Source organism: Aethalodelphis obliquidens, unplaced genomic scaffold (assembly GCF_003676395.1).
Source record: "Aethalodelphis obliquidens isolate GAN/ISIS:26980383/991018 unplaced genomic scaffold, ASM367639v1 scaffold5, whole genome shotgun sequence".
Lineage (NCBI taxonomy): Eukaryota > Metazoa > Chordata > Mammalia > Artiodactyla > Delphinidae > Aethalodelphis > Aethalodelphis obliquidens.
In genome coordinates, this window is record NW_020837949.1 from 19,911,384 (window position 1) to 19,933,192 (window position 21,809).

General features: G+C 42.2%; 1 protein-coding gene across 3 annotated transcripts in view; it reads left to right on the forward strand.

The window, feature by feature from the left end:
• CHCHD3 (coiled-coil-helix-coiled-coil-helix domain containing 3) overlaps positions 1-21,809 on the forward strand; it is a 305,751-nt gene that overhangs the window by 280,932 nt on the left and 3,010 nt on the right. For 2 of the 3 annotated variants that reach the window (XM_027101896.1, XM_027101897.1), the window contains one exon: positions 5,535-6,269. The exons of the other annotated variant lie outside the window; for it this stretch is intronic. In XM_027101896.1, coding sequence (XP_026957697.1) covers positions 5,535-5,558 — 24 coding nt within the window. In that variant the 3' untranslated portion in view covers positions 5,559-6,269. Of the gene's footprint in view, positions 1-5,534; positions 6,270-21,809 lie in introns of those variants that run through there. 3 annotated transcript variants of the gene reach the window in all.

Sequence of the window (21,809 nt, forward strand, 5' to 3'; positions counted from 1 at the left end):
AAATCTTCTCCCTCATTCTTTGGGGAATTTCCTATGCTAATTTATGCAGCGTTAAATTTATGCAGTGTTGAAATTCAGCCCAACAGCAGCGACTTACAGAACCGATACAGAGATGGTAAGAGAACCTGTAGGTGGAAACTGACTGATACAGACCCTGCCAGGCCTCAGGATCCCTCCAGCCAAAGTTCCTTAGGCCTGGATTTGGGCAGGTTTTATTGCATAGTTGTGATACAGTAAAAACACAGAATGTTTTACCAATTAATTCATCTAAAAAGTTTTTCAACGTGACGTTTGTTAATATCTCTGACAGAAATGAGGTGGTTTTGTACCACCTCTGGCCCCCATTGGGAGCAGCTGAGTGCAGTTTGACAACATGTGTATAGACCAGCCCTGGGAGACACAGCCTTGCCCCCGTGTCTTCAGGGAGTCACCCAGGAATCAGGTGAACTGCCATGCTCTCTTTGAGGATGTGATTTTTAATAATCATAGCAAGGTATTTTGTGAATGTGGTTACTTCTCTGTGTTTTATATTTGTTCAAAAATTTCCTTCTAGTGTCTTCACAGTAGACTGGCCCACGATCTTCACAGCAGCCAGGGTCCAGCTCCTCTCTCTTATGAGAGTCTGACATTCTTAGCATTATATGGCCTGGCTGAAAATGACCCTTCCATATTTGGTTGGGGTGGCAGGGAGGAGAAAAGTAAAAAGATTTCCTAGACCCTTGTGAACACTTTAACTGCTGCTTTTAATTATGTGTGGTCACTGTGGATTATTCTGCAACATTTGAAAAGAGGTGTGTTGTCACACGGGTGTCACTATAGCCATGAGACCTAAATTGTAGAATGAGGCACAGCCATTTGGTTTTGACCAGGCAGGTAACAGCTTATAGTTCCCATTGGTATGTTGAAGTAAGTAGCGAGTGTATAACCCACAAAGTGGCATCACTCACAAAGTGATCATTTTCTTGAGTAATGAAGTGGCCTCACGTGGCCCCAGTGTAGAGAGCTGCTTTATACTGACTTCCGTTTTGTATTAATAAATAATGTTGTGGCGAGGTTGTCTATATATCTGGAGTTTATAGAGCTTCCCGTCTGCATAGTTGGATTCTCACAGGTCAAGTCACAAGGGTCTGAGGATAAATGATACTGTGACGTTGCCTGGTCTGACACTTACATGGTAAGTGCTCGATTTTTAAGTTTTCCAACAAATACAGATGAGTTTGAGAGGAGCCTCACATTCTGGTGTTCTACAAGATGACTCTCTGCTGAGTGGAGTCTTCCACTTAATCTGCTTTGTCTTTCCGGTTTTCTCTAGGTGCACCTAGCTTTTCTAATTCATTCAATCCTTCCTCCTTGACTGCATCATTGTCTTTTCTGACCATTTCTATATGCGTCCTCTACAAACTACTTTGTCTGCTTTTATATCTGTTCTTCTTTTGTGCACTATGGACGTAGCCTTCTTAGAAGCCTGTAAAATCATGAATACCTTAGGATAACCTTTAGGATAAGCTATTCATCCTGTGTTTCTGTGACCCAATATGCTTATCCGTCTTTCTCCTTTTCCTTTTCTGCCCCTTTTTTTCAATCTGTTTTCTTCATCTCTGACCTTAAATCTTTAGCTCTAAAGACCTTTGACCTGTTTCCCAAGCCTGCAACTTCCCTCTAGACATTTCCTTCCGAGATGTCTCGTCATCTTCCCAGACTCCCAAACCCCAAATTTATCTTCCTCATTCCCAAGATGACTCCTCCCACTGACTTCCCTGTTTCTCTTGGTCACACCACCTTTCTCCCTGTCAGAGGCGCCACCATAGCTAAGGTCTCATCACTGCTTTTTTATCTTCCCTTGTCTTTCTATGACTCTATTTCTTGCTCCATAGCTTCGTTTCTAATCTGTCTCCTCCCCGGTTTCCCACGTCCAGTCTCTCCTCCATTGGATCCATTGTGCTAAGGAAGTCTGGGTAACCTTCCTAAATGACATTTTCCTATTAAAGACATTCATTGGATTCCTAGGTTTTTTCAGTGGCCAAAAAGGAGGTATCTCAGCCTGACATTCACAGTGGGCCCTTTTTATACTCTTTTCCTTGGAACGTGCTGAGTGCCTACCCTTCCCTCTTGCTAGGCCTGTCTCTCTCCTGCATTCTTCATCCCATACATACTGGGCTTTTTCCTTCCTCTGAATCTTTACCAGTGCTTGTCCCCCTCATCCCTCCCTACCTTCTGTCTATATTCTATCCATAGTGAAAGATCATCTGAGGATCCTTCCCTGATCACTCCAGCTGCAGAGAGTTATCCTCTTCTGAAATAGGCAGCACCACTCAGCTTTTGAACTAATACCTTCTCTGTAAGAGTACACAAATAATTGGGAAATAGGAGAAAGACAAAAAATTACTTTGTCCTATATATTCTTTTGTTCTTCTTGAATTTTATACTGTGTGCATGTAGTACTTATTTAGTAAAATAAAATTTTAACATATATTTAGCAAATGTATTTTTAGAAATAGCAAGTTATTACTCTGTATTATGCGCTAATTTTCCATGAACATGTGTATTGGTTTCCCCATATCACCTAACTCAGTACAATGAGTACCTAGTAGGAGCTCAGTTAAGAAGCTGGGTGAATAAGTGGCTGGAAGGGTGAGGGATGGAAGGAAGAAGGCAAGAACAAATAAGAGGCAGTCTTGGGCCTGACCTAGCTCTTCTTCCTGAGTAATTTCAAAACTGAAGGGGAAAGAATCACTTTTGCCTTCTTATAGTTTCCTAAGAATGGAGACAGTTTATCTCCTTCCCTGGCTAGTTAGAGTTTTAATCTGATAGTTAAGAATTTTTTCTGTCTAGGATTTTATATATAGAAAATCCTAGAAACTCAACCAAAAAAAACCTGTTAGAATTGATCAGCAAATTCAGTGAAGTTGTAAAATACAAAATTAACATACAAAAATGAGTAGTGTTTCTATACACTAACAATGAATGTTCTGAAAAAGAAATTGATCCCATTTATAGTAACATCAAAAACAATAAAATGCTTACAATATATTTAACCAAGGAGATCAAAAATCTCTACTCTGAAAGCTACGAGACATTGATGAAAGGGATCAAAGAAGATACAAATAAATGGAAAGGCATTCCATGTTCATGGATTAGAAGAATTAATACTGTAAAAATGGCAATACTACCAAATGCCATCTGTAGATTCAATGCAATCCCTATCAAGATGCCAATGGTATTTTTTTATATGGAAATAGGAAAAAACACTCCTAAAATTTATTTGGAACCACAAAAGACCCTGAATAGCCAAAGAAATCCTGAGAAAGAACAACAAAGCAGGAGGCATCACACTTTCTGATCTCAAACTATACTGTAGAGCTATAGTAATTAAAACAGTATGGTACTGGCATTAAAACAGACACATAGACCTCAGGAACAGAATCGAGAGCCCAGAAATAAACCCAAGGATGTACAGTCAACTAATATTTGACAAGGGAGACAAGAATACCCAATGGAGAAAGTCTCTTCAATAAATGGTACTGGGAAAATTGGATATTCACATGTCAAAGAATACAACTAGACGCCTATCATGTACCACACACAAAAATTAATTCAAAATTGATTAAAGACTTAACTGTAAGAAACCATGAAGCTCTTAGAAGAAAACATAGGATCAAAGCTCTGTGACCTGGGTATTGGTGATTACTTTTTGGAAATCATATGTAAAGTACAAGCGACAAAATCAAAAATAAACAAGTGGGACTACATCAAACTGAAAAGCTTGTGTACAGCAAAAGAAACCAACAAAGTGAAAAAACAACCTACAGAATGGGAAAAAAATATTTGCAAACCACGTTTCTGATAAGGGGTTAATATCCAAAATGTATAAGGAACTCATACAACTCAATAGCAAAAACAAAAAAAATCCAATTAAAAAATGGGCAAAGGATCTGAATAGACATTTTTCTTCAAAGATGTGTGAATGACCAACAGGTGTATGAAAAGATGCTCAACATCACTAGCCATTAGGGAAATGCAGATTAAAACCACAATGAGGTATCACCTCATGGCTGAATGGCCGTCATCAAAGAGACAACAAATGCTGGCATAGATGTGGAGAAAAGGCAACCCTTGTGCACTGTTGGTGGGATTGTAAATTGGTATAGCAACTATGGAAAATAGTATGGAGGATCCTAAAAAAATTAAATATAAAACTACCATATGATCCAGCAATTCTCCTTCTGGGAATATATCCAAAGGAAACAAAAACACTAACTTGAGAATACATCTGCACTCCCATGTTCATAGCAGCATTATTTACAATAGCCAAAACATGGAAACAACCTGTGCTTATCAATAGATGAATGGATAAAAAAAAGCTGTGGTATATATATAGACAGTGGGATATTATTCAGCCATTAAAAAAAACCCAAGGAAATCCTACCATTTGCTACAACATGGGTGGACATTGAAGGCATTTTGCTAACTGAAATAAATCTGACAGAGAAAGACAAATACTGTATGATCTCACTTACATGTCAAATCTATGTACAAAAACCAAAACATCAAGCTTATAGACAAAGACATAAGATTTGTGGTACAAGAGGCGGCAGGGGGCGGGGGGAGAGGTGTAGGAGGAAGGAATTGGAAGAAGGTGGTCAAAGGTACAAACTTCCAGTTGTAAGATAAATAAGTACTATGGGCGTAATGTACAACATGACGACAATAGTTAGCACTGCATTATGATATAGCAAAGTTGTTAAGAGAGTGGATCCTAAGCGCTCTCAATACAGTGATAATTTTTGTCTTTTCTTTTTTTGTATCTAAGTGAGATGATGGATGTTAACTAAACCTATTGTGACAATTGTTTCAGAACATATTTAAATCAAACCATCATGCTGAACACCTTAAACCTTTTACAGTGATATATGTAATTAATTCTCAATAAAACTGGAAAAAAAAATTCTTCCTGTCTACTGTTCCTCACCCACACCCACACAAATAACCAAATAGAATGTAGGAGCCATTTTTGTAATTTGAGAATACATACTTAGATCTGTGTAGCTCCACCCAGCATTATGAGTTCAGGAACATCTGCATTCTGCCTAGTGTGAGCAGGGCTTTCAGGGGGAGCATCTTGTCTTCAATTGAGAGGTTCCCTTTCCGCCCCACTCCACCCCTGCCCCCTTAGCAGTAGCTTTCCCCCAGTCTCTGCAGCCACTAGAAATGCTCCCACACATCCCCAAATGTCCAGGGTAGTGAGACGGCACGCACACTCCCCACTATGCCCCCCACTCTCACAGTCCAGGGCATGTTCACCCTTAGGGCTCAGTTTGATATGGTGGGGGGAGGGGTCATTTGGAGATGATACATGATTAAGCAACGATGTTCATTAAAGGTAGTCATATTTCAAGACCAGGGAGCATATGCCTTGCTATATGTGTTTTTGAGGTAGATCTTTGAAAAGCAACACAAACAGCACTAAATAGCTACTGCCCATTTTTGGTCCCCTCCTTCTGGTGGTAAATCTTATTTTTCTATTTCTCTTTCAGAGCATGCTTGAGAAGGGAGGATAAAATCAACTTTTAGAACAAGCAGAATTCCTTCAGCGTTAATTCCAGAGGTGGAACATTTTTTTTTTTCCTAGTAAGAAAGCAACTCATTTAAAGAGAAGACCATTAAAGAGAAGCATCAGAGAGCAGATTCAACAGAAGCATATCACAGTTTGATCAGCAACAGTTTGAAAAGCCAAGGCCTAGATCAGGGATCAGCCATCAAGGGCTTGCTACAGTGTTAATAAATCCATTTATGATGATTAAAAAGAAGGGCAGTCCTCTCCACCTTCTGTACTTTCTATTCAACTTCCTCTTCTAACCAAGCTCCATCATTGGCTGAACCTGCCCTCCCACAAAGCTGGGAGTTGGGATCGAGGGCTGAGGTCACTGGGGTGGGGAGAAGAGAAGGCCAAACCCCTCCATCTCGGGCCAGCAGTGCTGGGCGGAATTGGCTAGGCTGTGACATGTTGGGTTTCTCTCTTTTTCTTTTCTCCCTTAACTATATAAGAGCTACTTTATTTTAACTTATTACGGTGATCATGTAAGAAGACAAAAAGGAGAGAAAATGTACCTCTTTTACTGGAATAATGTTTCTGATTATGAATGAAATAAGGCATTTTCTATCAACATGAAGGCAACCTTGGCTTCTGCAACCTCTCGTCTATCATGAATACTGACATCTTTACTTCACTCACTATCAATAATAAATATATTTTCTGATGAAGACTGTCATTGTAGTCTGCGGCCTCACGTGTTTTTGTTTTTTCCAGGTTAGATGGTTATACTTATGGGAATTGAGTTGATTTATATTGTTATTAATTTGTATTTGTGTGGTGCCTTTACTCTAAAAAGCTCCAACACACTTTGCAGATCCTCAGACAGGCAAGAGATGCTTATAATTTGCCTCTCAGGTACGTAACATTCAGTAAGATCTTTACAAATTGCATGAACCTTCCTTTCTTTGGGATGACCAAAATCATCCTGCCTGGGGCAAGCACTAGATTGGATAACCTTGGTTAGGAACTTCTGACCCTGCAATACTAGGAAAATGTTAGAAGGAAAAAACAAAATTGACCCTGAGACTTGATGAAATTGGAAAGAGAAGAAAAACTTCCTGATTATAACTCTCACTTTTCTACCAGAGGATTGGTGCTTCAACACTGGAAGTTGGAAATGAGCATTCACACCACATGGAAAGATCTTTCTGGGAAATAGATGAAAAAGAGAATGCCAGTGATCTGTGATGTCATCTGAATATCTTTTGTCATGTAGAATTTTTATTTCATTTTTATTTTGTTACAGAAGGAGATAATTTAGCAAAATAATTAAAATAACAGGCTCTGGAATAAGATGCATCTGTGTTCAAATTGTGACTCTGCTACCTACCACCTGGGGGACCTAATTACGTCACCCCACCATACTAAGCCTCAGATTCCTCAACTGTAAATTGAGGGGAAATGCAAGAACCTGCTTTGTAGGCTTATGGTGAAGAGTCAAGATGCTTTCCACATACATTTGGTCGAGTCCATTGTCGTTGGATATGTGACTATAATAAACTGGTGTTTGGAGCTGGGGGCATGGAAAGAACATCCACATGTCTTTTACTTAGAGAAAGTTGGGATGAATGTAACTTGTGTCAGGAAAATTTCAGCCAGCCCCCTTACATGTCATTGTGGCTTCTCATGCATCTGATTCCCGAGTCGGCTCCATTTGAATGGCATCTTCGTGGACACTTGTGGGCACACCTGTAAACCTGATGTTGATTCTGAATGACCTTGGGGACGCTTCTCAGATAATTACTGAGAGGCTCTGTGATTCTGTTTAATGAAAGCGTTGTTTTGTTTGTTTGTTTAAATGATGCCGAATAAGCTGCATTCATCTAAGCGTGAGTGATGGAAGCGCTGGCCGCTTGAGCAGCAGCACAGTCTGGCACTGTCAGGAAGGCATCCAGGTAACTGCCTGGGAGAAATAATAGGTACACGAAAGCAAATGTGTACATGGCGACTGGCTGTAGTGTTTGCAAATCAGCGAACTCACAGATTCCCTCCTATACTGCTTTGTTTTGCAATTTAGAGCCAAGAACTTGGCACATCCCAGGCTGCCAGTCTTGTTGCTGGCAGAGAAATAAAGCACTGAAGAGTCAGGCATTTAAAGCTGGTTAAATCCATGAAAACGGGAGGTGGTTTGTCAGGACCTCTCTCTCCCAGCACCTGTTATTAACGTCTCATTCTGATGAACATGATGGGCACAAGCGGGAAAGACCACACTTTAGGAGAAATAAAAGGGTGAAATGATGCCTTTTCCTGCACCTCGGAGATCTCCCTGTTAATTGCATCACAACTTAGCCCAGGTCACTGTTAACCTCAGGACAACTTCTTGGGGAGAATGTTGTGATCTGTGTGAGGCTCATGGGAGTAACATATTCCAGTCAGTTAGCATCTCCATTAAGTAGAACACGCCTTGAACCACAACAGTTTAGCTCATGAAGCCAGGAAGAATAAGGTATCCTGAAAGCAGGTCAGATGTTACAACGCTAAACTAACGTCTGGTGAACTTCCAGAAGACAGTGGGGTCGAAATCAGCACAAAGTCCTCCCTTTGGAAAGTCAATAACTTATTACAGAAGACGTGCCAACATGCAACAATTTTAAAAGTTAACGGACTGATCATTATTAATAGCAAACGTGGAGTGCTTAAAGCCAGGTGCTTGTGGCGTGCTGGTCAACCAGTGAGACCTCTCTACAGCAGCTCTAGCCTGCCAGTGTTTTGCTTCGAACTAAACAAGCGGCCAGGTGTCCTCACCTTCTCTGGCTTAGGAGTTGTGAACCTGTGGTTCTTAGCTTGACATCTTTCAGCCCACAGGTATAATTGCTTTCATCAGAAACCCACAGGATAATCCTCTTCCCCGTTTCTGTGAGCTGTAGGAGTTGACCCTTTCAAGATTTAAGAACTAGAGCAGTTGAACAGTTGAAAGAGTAGCAGTAACTTACTGTGATGATTCTGCTTTGAGTTACAATTCTTGACAAGCTAATACTTTGAATGAGTGAATTAATGTATATTTGTTTTCTTTGTCTGTCACGGCTTCCCCAAGTTTTCATCCATTTCTCAGCTTCCCCCCCTCAGTCGCTCCATCTTTATTGCCTCCTCTAGACTCTTCTGTGTGTTTAAACTTTTCTCACCCTTCTTGGCCTTCCAGGCCCACCTCCTGAGACATATGGCATCGTCTTGGGTGCAGAATCCTGGGCTCTTGCTCTGAGTTCTGTGCTGTTGCCTCTTGGAACAAGTCCCTTCCCCTCAGGCTTCTCTCTGCCCAGTGGCCAGCTCTGGTTCTTCTCCATTATAACAAGAGATTTTTGATACTTCCTTTTCTTCCCCAAACTCCTAGTTCTTAAACTAGTTATATATTTAGAATGTCTTATCATTTGGTCATTTTCTATGTTTGTAGTTCTTAATTTGTAAACCCGGTAAATGGAACTTTTAAATTCTCTGGGAAAAGTCGTAAATTTGTATTTAGTTCTCTGTGGCCTTTGATTGTATTTTTCCTATAGTTTATGATCCTCATTAGAGAAATGGTTTCCCATTACTTGCCCCAGGGGATTTACTGAGTGGGTGGGCTGTGTCCCTTCTGAAATGTTGCCTTAGGACTTGGACCCTGTTTGTGCCAGTGAGACTCACAATCCAAACCGCCCCCAGAACAGGAGACCTTGATGCTGGTGCTGATACCTGCATTAGTCTGAACAACACGTGGGTGGTTAATTCACATCCACAATTTATTTTAAAATGTATGCTAGACATTTGTTTTAGCCTCTTGTCTTGCTGAGTCCTTGAAAGACTTCAGAACGTTATAGTTTTCAGTTTTCACTCTCTCCTTCCCTTGACCTACTGGGTGTCGGAGGTGCCAACAGTGACTAAAACCATGTAAAGGGAACTAAAGGGAGAGGATAAGGACGTACTATTCGTAAGATGGAATGCTGGCTCTTGGCGCTCCAAGCTGTGTGGAGAGAAGGACTGGGCATTACCCCCATAAACTCCTTTTCATTCTCCAGCTTCTGTCATTCAGAGTCCACAATAATGCGAAGAGAGAAGTCACTTTTAGTTATTTCAATTTAGATGATCTGCAGCTATATCCATCTTACTGTCATCCCCATACCCTATGTGAGATGGGAGTAGTCAGTGATTTTCCAGGCTCGGTGGAATAGGAAACTTTGAGGCCACCCTTGTATCCCAAGGAGGTTGACTCCTGCCCCGGTGTACCTTGGAGAGCACTCCTTGGTGAAGGATGGTGGATTGACTTGATAAGCACTAGAGACAAAGGGAACTTGTTCTCCTATACCTGGAGTGAGATCACCTCACTCATCTGACAAGGTCCCTTACACTAAGAATTTTGGCCAGAGTACCAGATAGCTTAAGGAACTTTCAATTCCATTCAAAGAAACCCAAGAAACAGTCACTGGGAGAAAAACGACCAACCATCTAATTCCTTCTCCTAGCTCCAGGCTGATGTTCGAATGAAGATGATGAAATTTTCATCTTGTGTCTCCTGGTGCCTCCAGCCTCAGTTTTGCTGGCAGAGCCTCTGTAAAAAGAGTTGAATTGCTGTAGAGGAGAAAGCAAAAGTCATCATCCAAATTAAAAGTGTCTTCCGCTTTTCCTACCAGTTGTCTTGAGCCTTCCAAACAGACCCTCAGCCTTCTCCAGACCATGAAAGCATGCCCTGTATTTTAGGGGACGGCCCAGTGTTAAACCCAATTTGGATTCAGGAAATGTGGCCACCATATTTATGACTTTCAGTTAAGGAAGTTGGAAACTGAAAATTGAAACTGTCAAGTTCAGTCCCTGAAACTCCTTCAAACCAAGTCAACTCTAAATGGAAAACAGCTGTGCTTCAATTTAATGAAATGCTTCAAACCTCTTGAAGTGAGTTTGATAAGGTGAGGTCTCCACACACTTCAAAGATTTTCCCGTGCCGAAAAACTTGACTTCCCTCACCTCTCTGTCCCCCTACATGTCTCTGCCTCTCCTGTGAGGATCCTTACTGGGCTGTGGCCATTGTCACTTTGCTGAGACGGCAGTCTGCTTTGAATAGCACCCTTCAAAGTAAATTACATTTCCACAATGGTTTTTAAATGCAAATGTGGAAGCCAGAGGTTAGTGGCCACGTTGCAGGGTACCACTCTGCTCCAGCTATGCCTTTCCTACCTAGACTTTGTCCCGGGAGTGGCCTGCCTGGGCTGGACTCCAAGTGGCCCATATTTGGGGAGCCGCCTGCAGTGCCCTTCTCTGTCGGGTCCGCCTACTGGCCAGGCTGCTGCTGGGCCCTCATCATGTCCACAGCATAGGTTGAAAGCCTGTACTCACTCATTCCTCACTGGAGAATATATACAATAAGGTTCAGGGCCAGATGACTGAGGCCAGTTGCTGCGTATCTGCTGCCTGTGCAGTTCAAGAGACATGGGTAAAAAACATTTTCTTCATTTCATAGCCACAGGCCAGGTTTCTCAGCATGAAACCAGAAACGCCATGGCAACCTGCAAATTTTAGCTTTGCTTTGCATCTCCGTAAGGTAACGTGCACCCTGGTCTCAGAAGCATGACCACAGAGTCATTGAAAATATTATTCAACAGAGTTGAAGTGGCAATGTCATCTTATTTCTAGCTTGGAAGGCCGGCTGCAGAGCAGGGGCTGGTAGCTCTGCTTTTAACAGAGGGTGAATAGGGTGTCAGCTCACCTGCTGTTGGGAGTTCTACTTTCCTAGGTGTTCTTAAAATACCTTTGCAGCAGCTGCGTTTTAAATGTGAATCCAAAATGTAAAGTCCACACACCTTACCCTCAGGTGCTTAACACAGAACTTGGAAATCTTAGTAACTAAGGCGGAAGTTGCTCTTCTCCTACTGGAGATGACTTCATCAGTGGAGTTAGATGTTATTGTATAGAAGCAGTCTAGAGGGGTTATGAATCACCGTTAAGATACTGTTCTTTCAGGAACATCAGAAGTTACTGTCCCGAGTTTTTATAACCACTTTCAACTCTCTTCAGTGTAGGAGTGGCTTATTCGTCGTCACCTTATGGGTCAACCCTTGCTAGTTAGCTCACCACTCCCGCGTTTTCTAGTACCTGGGGGAGGTTGTCTGCCGTAGGACCACGTCACACTGGCCTCGCTGGAGTCATTCGTACACTGACTCACCGAATCGGCAGAGTCTACTCTGTGCCCCAGGCACTGTTCCTGGAGTCAGGGAAATGGTGGCCAACATGACGGACAAGGTCTGGACCTCATGGAGCTTCTGTTCCTGAGAGGGGAGGAGGCTTGAACGTTAATGTCAGGGAGTAGTGGATGTCCTGCAGAATGCTACAGCAGAGCAAAGGAGTAGTTCAGGGAGCGGGAGTAGGGCTTCACGGGAGACGTGCTATGTTAGAGGGCACTGAAGACAGCTGAAGGGAGTGACGTTTGGCAGATTCTTGAATATACTGAGGGCACCATTCATATGAAGATCTGGGGAGGTGCACTCCAGGCTGGGGGAACAGTAAGCACAAAGGTCCTGAGACAGGAACAAGTTTGGTGTGTTAGGGGAGTGAGCAGCAAGGAGGTCCTGGGGGCTTGAGTGGAGCGAAAAAGGCAAATAGTGGTGGGAGATGGGTTCAGAGAGGCAGGCAGGACACATAGGACGTTTTTATTCCTTAGGTCGCGCCCCGGGGCTTACAGAATTTTAGTTCCCCAACCAGGGATGGAACCCATGCTCCCTGCAGTGGAAGCGCGGAGTCCTAGTCACTGGACCACCGGGGAATTCCTTAGGACTTTTTTGTCCCAGCTATTAAACAAACAAATATAGAATAAATAAAACAAATAAGCCATAAAATAAGTAATAAGGGGTGTAGTGTCCAGCATGGTGACTATCATTAATAATACTGTATTGAATACTTGAAAGTTGCTGAGAGAGATCTTAAAAGTTCTTATGACAAGAAAAAAATTTTGTAACTATGTATGGTGATGGATGTTAACTAGACTTATTGTGGTGATTATTTCATAATATATACAAATATTGAATCAAGTACACCTGAAACTAATATAATGTTACATATCAATTACATCTCAATTAAAAAAATATATATATATGGTGGTGGATCAATTGGATATACACATGCAACAAAAGGGAAACTGGACTGTACCTCATTCCTTACTCAGAAGTCAATTTTAATTGGAATATCCTTTAAATGAGTAAGTAGAACACTAATGCTTCTAGAAGAAGAATATAGAATATAGGTATTCTTCACAATATAGAATAGCTTCATGACTTCAGCATAAGGAGATATTTCTTAAACAGGATACAAAAACAGTAACCATAAGGGAAAAAGTTGATAAGTTAGATTACTTTAAGAATTTCTGTTCATCAAGACACCAAGAGAGTGAAAAGGCAAATCTTAAGATATTTGTGAAGCATAAGCCAACAAAGGGCTCACATCCAGGCTATATAAAGAACTACAAATCAGTAAGAAAAGGCAACTGAACAGAAGAATGAGCAAGAGACTGAAATAAGAACTTCACAGGAAATAAATATCTAAATGGCCAATAAACATATGAAATGTACTCAACAGCATTACTAATTAGGGAAATGCAAATTAAATTCACAATGAGATGCCCCCATTTATCCACCAGAATGGCAAAAACTAAAAAGATGGAAAATAGTGTTGACAGGATGTGAAGCAACTAGTTTCTAAAACATTGCTGGTAAGAGTGCAAATTGGTACAACCAATTTGGGAAATGATCTGGCATTATCTATTAAAGCTGAACATGTTGTCTTAGTTTTAACAGAATTACTCTAGATGACTGGGTGGCTTAAGAACAACAGAAACTTATTTCTTATAGTTCTGGAGGCTGGGAAGTCAAGATCAAGGTGCTTGCTGGCAGATTTGGTGTCTGGTATGGGCCTGCTTCTGGTTTATAGATGGCCATCTTCTCCCTATACCCTCACATGACAGGTGAGGTGAGGGAGCTCTTCTGGGGTCTCTCTTATAAGGGGCACTCTTATAAGGGCACCAATCCCGGTCATGACGGATCTACCCTCGTGACCTAATCACTCCCAAAGGCTCCACCTCCACATACCATCACATTGGAGGTTGGGTTTCAACATATGAATTTTGGGGGGACGTAAACATTCAGTCTATAGCACAAATCCATACCTGATGACCCAGCAATACCATTCCTAGGTACATACCTAGAGAATGTTCAATAGCATTCATAATAGCTACAGAGTAGAAACAACCAAATGTGCATCGTAATGAAAACTGAATATATTGAGGCATATGAAATATTATGCAGTAATACAGATGGGTGAGTTACGGTTACATGTAAAAATGGATGATTCTCACAAACTGTTGAGCAAAAGAAGTCAAGGACTAAAAAAAAACACGTTTTATAATTCCATTTCTATAAACTTCTTAAAATGGCGAGATGAATGATAGTGTTTACGGCTGGATGTTTATGTGATAAAACTATACAGAAAAATAAGCAAGAGTTATAAATGGATAGCAGTTACATTTCTGGGTGTCAGAGTGGGTACTGATAAGAAGGGACACAAATGGGTCTTCAAGGGTACTGGTGAAGTAGATAAAATCTACTTATTTTATTTTATTTATTTAGTTTTGGCTGTGTTGAGTCTTGCTGCACGCGGGCTTTCTCTAGTTGTGGCGAGCGGGGGCTACTCTTCATTGCAGTGCGCAGGTTTCTCATTGCGGTGGCTTCTCTTGTTGCGGAGCATGGGCTCTAGGCTCATGGGCTCAGTAGTTGTGACTTGCAGGCTGAGTAGCTGTGATGCATGGACTTAGGTGCCCCGCAGCATGTGGGATCTTCCTGGATCAGGGCTCAAACCTGTGTCCCCTGCATTGGCAGGTGGATTCTTAACCACTGCGCCACCAGGGAAGCCCTTAATTTATGATAATTCATTGAGCTGTACATCTGTTTTGTGTTCTTCACTGTGTATCTTATACTTCACAATAAAAAGGATTTAAGATGAACTTAAACAGGTTCAAGCTTATCCCTGTGACAAAGTCATTTCCTCTCCCTTGATAATTACTAGTAACTGACATTTGTTGAGGGGTATTCTGAGCCAGGAGCTGTATTAAGTATTTTATATACATTATCTCTGATTGCAATAATCCTATAAGTTAGCTACTTTTATTATCACCATTTTACAGATAAGGAAACTGAGGCTTGAATGGGTGAGGTAACTTGCCAGGGGTCACACGGCTACTAAATGGCAGCCCACCCCTGTCCTGCCCGGAAGCCTGGCTCTTAACTGCTGCGTGTTCTCTCCACACATGCATCATCCTGCTGCTACATCTTTAGGGCAACCTCCAAATCCCGCACGGCCTCTGTCCCAGTGCCATTATACAGTATAAGCTTTCAATGAACGTTGAGTGAATAATGAATAAAAGCCCCATTCTTTTCATCCACTTCCTCTCATGTACTGGGTGCGGTAGCACAAGGTTTTCTTGCCTGGGCGAAGTTCCTGAGGTTTCAGGCAGAGGAAAAATAACAGGAAAGCCTCCTGCTTGTGGCTGATGCTAGTTTTGCTCACCAGGGTCTGTCAGACAAATTCCCTACTTCCTTTTTTACTTTCCCTGAGCTCCAAGACATCTGTCTCACTACATCGTGTTCCTCCACGGCCTGCCACTCAGGAGGCGGAGATGGAGACGCAGCCGGGCTGTGTGCCCACCCGCTGCTTCCGCCTCCGGAGGGGGTTCCAGGTGCAGCCCTTCCACAGGCCCCAGGTGGGCCAGGAGGGTGCAGGGCACAGAGCCCAGCCATTCTAAATAAAACTCCCAGTCCCACGTCGCTGCTGGTTTCCCAAGGTCTTCTGAGGCAAAAAAGACTTGGGAAGGAAAGTAACTGTTGATCTGGAACTTTCAGGCCCTGTTCAGTGGCGGTTTGTCACTGGCTTTGAAGCTGGAGCTGCTCGCTAATGCAGTTGTGTACAAAGCAGCTGCGTGGGGCTCCAGGAAATATCACCAGCTCAGCCTTTGCCACCTGCCTTCCCTGTGTGCTCTTTTCCTGGTTTTAGAAGATTAAAAATCAACAACAACAACAAAAGAGGAAATCAAAATTTGAGAACTCTACACATATTTTCCTGGATGATTTTGACCACGATATCAAGCTGTCCAAAACAGCTAATTATTTACAATTTCCCCACCCACCCCTCACCTCTCCCAAACTGGCTCCTCCTCTTGGCTTTTGACACCTACCCACATACCCACCTTGTGCTCCCATCACCAGGAACTGAAGTCTAGGGGTCCCTGGACTCCTTCCTCACCCACCTTTGCCCACCCACACCCACCCATGAGTACCGTCCATTTGGACCTGACAGTCTTTTAGAGCCAGGAGAACTTGGGCCAACCCTTGTTTTATAGACAACTTGAAGCCACATAAATAATGTCCTTAGAGTGAGGATTACTAGGCACTAAAAAGGTTACATGTGGTCTATAATGTCCGTCAGGAGAATCTCTATAAATCTGTAGAGGGTGATGTAAGAGGGTCAAAGTCTCTTCCGGGTCTTTTTCCCATAATTTCTCCCTCTAGCTTGTAATAAATGATGTTTGCTGTGACCTACCTAAGCATGAATACCCTTCTTCACTGATAGAACTTTGAGTTTGTGCAAGTATCAGCCTTTCAGGGGAAACTAGCCTTTCCTACCCAGCCCCAGGGATGAATCTTGATTAACTTAAGGCAATCACTTTCCTTGACAGTGATTGGTTTAGGAATGGACATGTGACATAATTCTTGCCAATGGAGTGTGAGGGAAGTTTCCTGGGTGCTTCTGGGAAACTTAAAAAGCAACACTAGTGAGGCTGGGTCATACTTCCCCTGATGGCCTTTGGTGGTGTTTTGTGAGTATATGAGGCCTGGAGTTTTGGTGCCTACATTATGGTCACGGAATGATGGGCCTGAGGGCGGAAACCAAGACATGGGGGTAGCAGAGGCAAAACATGAGTAGAGGCCAGGCATCAGCTGAACTGCTCTATCATTGGACTTCCTGTTACAAGAGGTGGTATATTTATGCATTTCACTTATGTGGTTGAATTGGGTTTGCTGTTACTTGAAGCTGAGAACCTCCTAACTGATCCCTCTACGTTTGACAAAGATGCAGTCTTCTCTCCCACTCCCTGTTCTCCTTCCATCATTAAGGCACCAATTTCAGGCTAGCTTTCTTCTTAGGAGGGGTTGGGATTTTAATGAAATCCTTATAATCTGTCACCTGCGTCTCCTCACCAAATGCTTGGTGAAGGTTAGACTTTGAATCTCTGGTCATGGAATAGAACAGTGTTAAATGAAGTCCCCAGTCAGGTCCATCAAAATCAAATGGAAAGTAGCCAAAGTCTCTTAATTAACCTTTCTCCAAAGAAAATATACAAATGGCCAATAAACGAATGAAAAGACAGCATCGCTAATTGTTAGGGAAACACCAGTCAAAACCATAGTGAGATATCACTTCATACCCACTAGGAAGGCTGTGATCAAAAAGAATGATATAAACAAGTATTGGTGAGGATGTGAAGTAATTAGAATTCTCATACACTGCTGGTCAGAGTGAAATGGTGCAACTGCTTTGGAAGAGTCTGGAAGTTCCTCAAATGGTTAAACATAGAATTGCTATATGACCCAGCAACTCCACCCCTAGGAATATACCCAAGAGAAATGAAAACATAGGCCCCCTATAAACACTTGTACATGAATGTTCATAGCAACAATATTCATAATAGCCAAAAAGGAGGAACAACCCAAGTGCCCATCAACTGATGAATGAATAAACAACAACAACAGCAAAATGTGGCCTATCCATATAATGGATTATTATTTGATAATAAAAAGGAATGAAGTTCTGATGCTTGCTACCATGTGGATGAGCCTGAAAAATATTAATCAAAGTGAAAGGAGCCAGTCACACAAAAAAGACATATTGTGTGATTCCAGTTATATGAAATGACCAGAACAGGCAAATCCAGAGAGACAGAAAGTGGATTAGAGGTTGTTGGGGGCCAGGTGTTAGGGAAGATGAGGCGTGACTGCTAAAAGGTATGAAGAAAACATTCAAAAATTAGATTGTGGTAATAGTTGTGCAACTCTGAATATACTAACAGCCATCGAACTGTACGCTTTAAATGGGTGAATTTTATGATATGTGAATTATATCTCAATAAAGATGTTTTAAAAAGAAATCCAGGGCTTCCCTGGTGGCACAGTGTTTAAGAATCCACCTACCAATGGAGGGGACAAGGGTTCGAGCCCTGGTCCAGGAAGATCCCACATGCCGCGGAGCAACTAAGCCCGCGAGCCACAACTACTGATCCTGCGCGCCTAGAGCCCGTGCTCCGCAGTAAGAGAGCCACCACAATGAGAAGCCTGCTCACCGCAATGAAGACCCGACATGGCCATAAATAAATAAATAAATAAATATCTTTAAAAAGGTAAGGGTATAGGCAAAAACAATTTCTCTATAGAATAATAGTAAATCTGATTTATGTGCATCTAAAAACGATCACTTGGGGTGTTTAAATTATAGACTCCCTGGCATCACCTGAGAATTACAGATTGTACCGTCTTCTTGGGATGCATAGCTCCCCAGAGATGCTAAAGTTGGGCAACCAAGAGATCAGTGGAGCATTCTGGCCTCCAGAATAATGGTTCCCAACTAGTGGAAGATGTTTATTTGCGTAAAGGATGCTGAGAGTTTCATACATAACCATAACACAGTGCATGATGAATATACAGTTATGGCAGAGTTTTACAGTCAGACATACCTTATCTTGAGTCCTGGCTCTGTTAACCTGAAAGCCGTGTGAACTCTGGAAAGTTACTTAAACCTCTTCAAGTCTGTTTTATAATTTGTAAAATGGGGATAAAAATATAACTTCCATGGGGCTGTTGTAATAACAAGTGTAAAGAATCTGTGGTGCTTCATTACAGTGTCTGGCACCTAATAAGCTTTTCTCTGAGTGGCATGGAGTTGATCTGTTCTGAAGTCCATCCTTATATCAGTTGAAATCTTAGGAAAACACTACATTGGAAGAGCATTAGCTCAAGGGCACTGAGAAATACCTTTATTGAACTGCTAGCCATAGGGTGAAGTCCATAGCACATAAACCCCATGAGAGTAAGGCTACATTTTTGGCTCCATGCTGTGTTATCAGTGTCTGGAGGGTAGTGGTTCTTACATATTTGTAGAGATCCAGGGCTTTTCAATAATTATTGTGAGTTAATGTTCCCTGAGTCCCTTGCCATAATATGAGCAAGACCGTTTGCCTGAGTCTTAGTCAGCCTGGCTGCTATAACAAAATATCATAGACTGCATGGCTTAAACAACAGTTATTTATTTCTCACAGCTCTGGAGACTGCGAAGTCCAAGACCAAGGCGCTGACTGATTCAGTTCCTAGTGAGAAATCTTACCGGCTGGAAGACAGCTGATTTCTTGCTGTGTCCTCACAACTGTGTCCCTTCCTTAAAAGCCACTAATCCCATTATAAGGGCCCCACCATCCTGCCCTCATCTAACCTTCCAAAGGTCACATTGGGGGTTAGGGCTTCAACATATGAATTTGGAGGGGACGTAATTCAGTCCATAGCACCTGGCATTTTTCACCCAGCCCCAGCTCACCAGCAAGTATCTGATGCTTCCAACCGCCCCCATCAGCTACACCTGCCAGAGATCTTTCTGCTTCTGCCCACTCGTCCTCCTGTGAGTATCCTTGACTCCACACTACTCCCCACAGCTTTGGCCAGCTTTTCTTCATATTATGGGATCTGTTGCTGTTGACCAGCTGCTCAGCTGACCCACATCGTCAGCTATGAAGCCACAGTAGGCAACATTTGTAGAGCCTCGTGTCAGTCCTGACAAATCTTTATGTTCTCAAAACTCCTGTGAATGTCACCCAGGAGGATGCCAGCAGACACAGAAATATCTTTGAAAAAGCAGGTTTTTGCTCCCATCATGGTAGGACCAAGGTCTCTGTTAGAAGAGTCAGCATGCTCTGCTTTGACGGGCTGAGCTAACGGCTCCAAATTGCACAGCCTTTTCCACTGGCACATCCCCATCTCATCTGCTGTAGATTATCTCCATGAGCCAACGTCAACACTTGTATCTCCTAGGGCTCTGCTCCTTCTCTCTGCCAGTGGTGTTTGTTCACAGGCATCGTTTTCTAACATGCCTCGCTGGGTGATCGCTTGCCTGGGTTTCTAACCTCTCCCTCCACAGATTGTTTGCTTTCTCTCCTAGAGCTGGTGTTTCCTTCACCTCCCAAATGAGTATCATCTGTGAATTCAGAACACCCCTTGTTCCTGGAGGCGAGGCGAGAGGCCACATGGCCTGGCTGTCTTCTTGGTCCAGAGGCTCCTACCCAGCTAAGACCTTTTTCAACCCGTTATGTCTTCATCATGGTCCGAGGGGTTGTCTAACCAACCACTTACATCCTAATCCATTTCTTTATTATTGATACTTTATTTCACTGATGTTATCACAGGGCCTGGCAGAATGTAAATACTCAAGTATTAAGTGAAAAGTAGTTCTATTAACCAACTAGTAGTCAGTATGAAACTATCATTATTGCGAAACTGAGGGATTCCAGTCAAAAGCAAGACTTGACATTTCAGTTGGCCTATTCAGTTTCAAAATGGGGTTACACCAATTTCATTAATTTAAAAAAAAATAAAACACAGCTTTGTTGAAATATAATTCACATACCACACAGTTCACCCCTCGCAAATGTACATTTCAGTGTCTTTAGTATATTCACAGGGTCATTCAGCCATCACCACAATCTAATTTTAGTGCATTTTCAACACCCCAAAAAGAAACCCTATGGCCATTAGCAATCACTCCCTATCCACACTGCCCGCCCCCCAAATCCTCAGCCCCAGGAAACCACTAATCTACTTTCTTTCTCTTTAGGTTTGCTTATTCTGGAAGTTTCATGTAAATGGAATCATCTTTTGTGACTGGCTTCTTTCAGCACTATGTTTTCAAGGTTCACCCATGTTGTAGCATGTGTCAGAACTTCATTCCTTTTTATTATCAAACAACATTCCATTATATGAATGTACCACATTTTATTGATGAAGATTCGGGTGGTCTCCATTTTTTGGCTGTTACGAAAAATACTGCTATGAGCATTGGTGTGTAAGCTTCTGTGCAGACTTTCATTTCCACTTCTCTTGGGTGTATATTTAGGAGTGGAACTGCTAGGTCATAGGGTATCTAAGATTTGGGGGAACTGGCAAACTGCTTCCCAGAGTGGCTGGGCCATTTTACGCTCCCACCAGCAGTACATAAGGGTTCTAATTTTTCCGTATCCTCATCAGTACTTACTGTCTATCTTTTTGAGCACATCCATCCTAGTGAGTGTGAGGTGATACATTTACATTTTCTTGATGATCAACAGGATCTTTTTGTGTGCTTATCAGCCAGTTTTATATCTTCTTTGGAGATATATCTTTTCAGGTCCTTTGTCCATTTAAAAAATTGGCTTGCTTGTCTTTTTGTTGTAAGAGTTCTTTATATATTCTGGAAACAAATCCCTTATGAGATGCGTGGTTTGCCCATATTTTCTCCCATTCTGTGGATTGTCTTCTCACTTACTCGATATGTCATTTGTAGCACAAACACTTCCTTAATTTTTAGGAAGTCCAATGCATTTCTAAATCATCATTTTTTTCTTTTGTTGCTTGTGGTTTGGGAGTCAGATCTAAGAAACCATCGCCTAAATCAAGGTCATGAAAATTTACTCCTGTGCTTTCTTCTAAGAGTTTTATAGTTTTAGCTTTTACATTTAGGTCTAGGGTCCATTTTAAGTTAATTTTTGTGTACGGGGTGAGGAAGTCTAATTTCATTCTTTGACAGGTGTAATCTTTTTTTGGAAAAGTGGAAAATAACTCAGACCCACTTTCTAGCCTTGTGCTGTAAGGCTGCAACCCATGCTCTGCCCATACCTACCTCCCAGGGCACCTGGGGATGAAGGAAGTGGTGCCTAGGATGCCATTTTGGAAAAGATGAGCATGGAAAGCATGAAGCTTTCCTTGAAGCTAAAGAACCAACAGACCGTGGAACCAGCTTTGGATTTGAACTGGCAGCATCTCTTTTGCAGCTGCCCACTGCTCTCCTGGTTGTTAAATTGGGAGCAACACGACACTGGGGGACACCTCAGCCTTTGTAAAGTGCCGAATGTTAAGTGTCTTCGTGTTCCTGCCCTTGGCAGAGCCCTGGAGGAAAGAAATAAGGCCCAGTGCTTCCC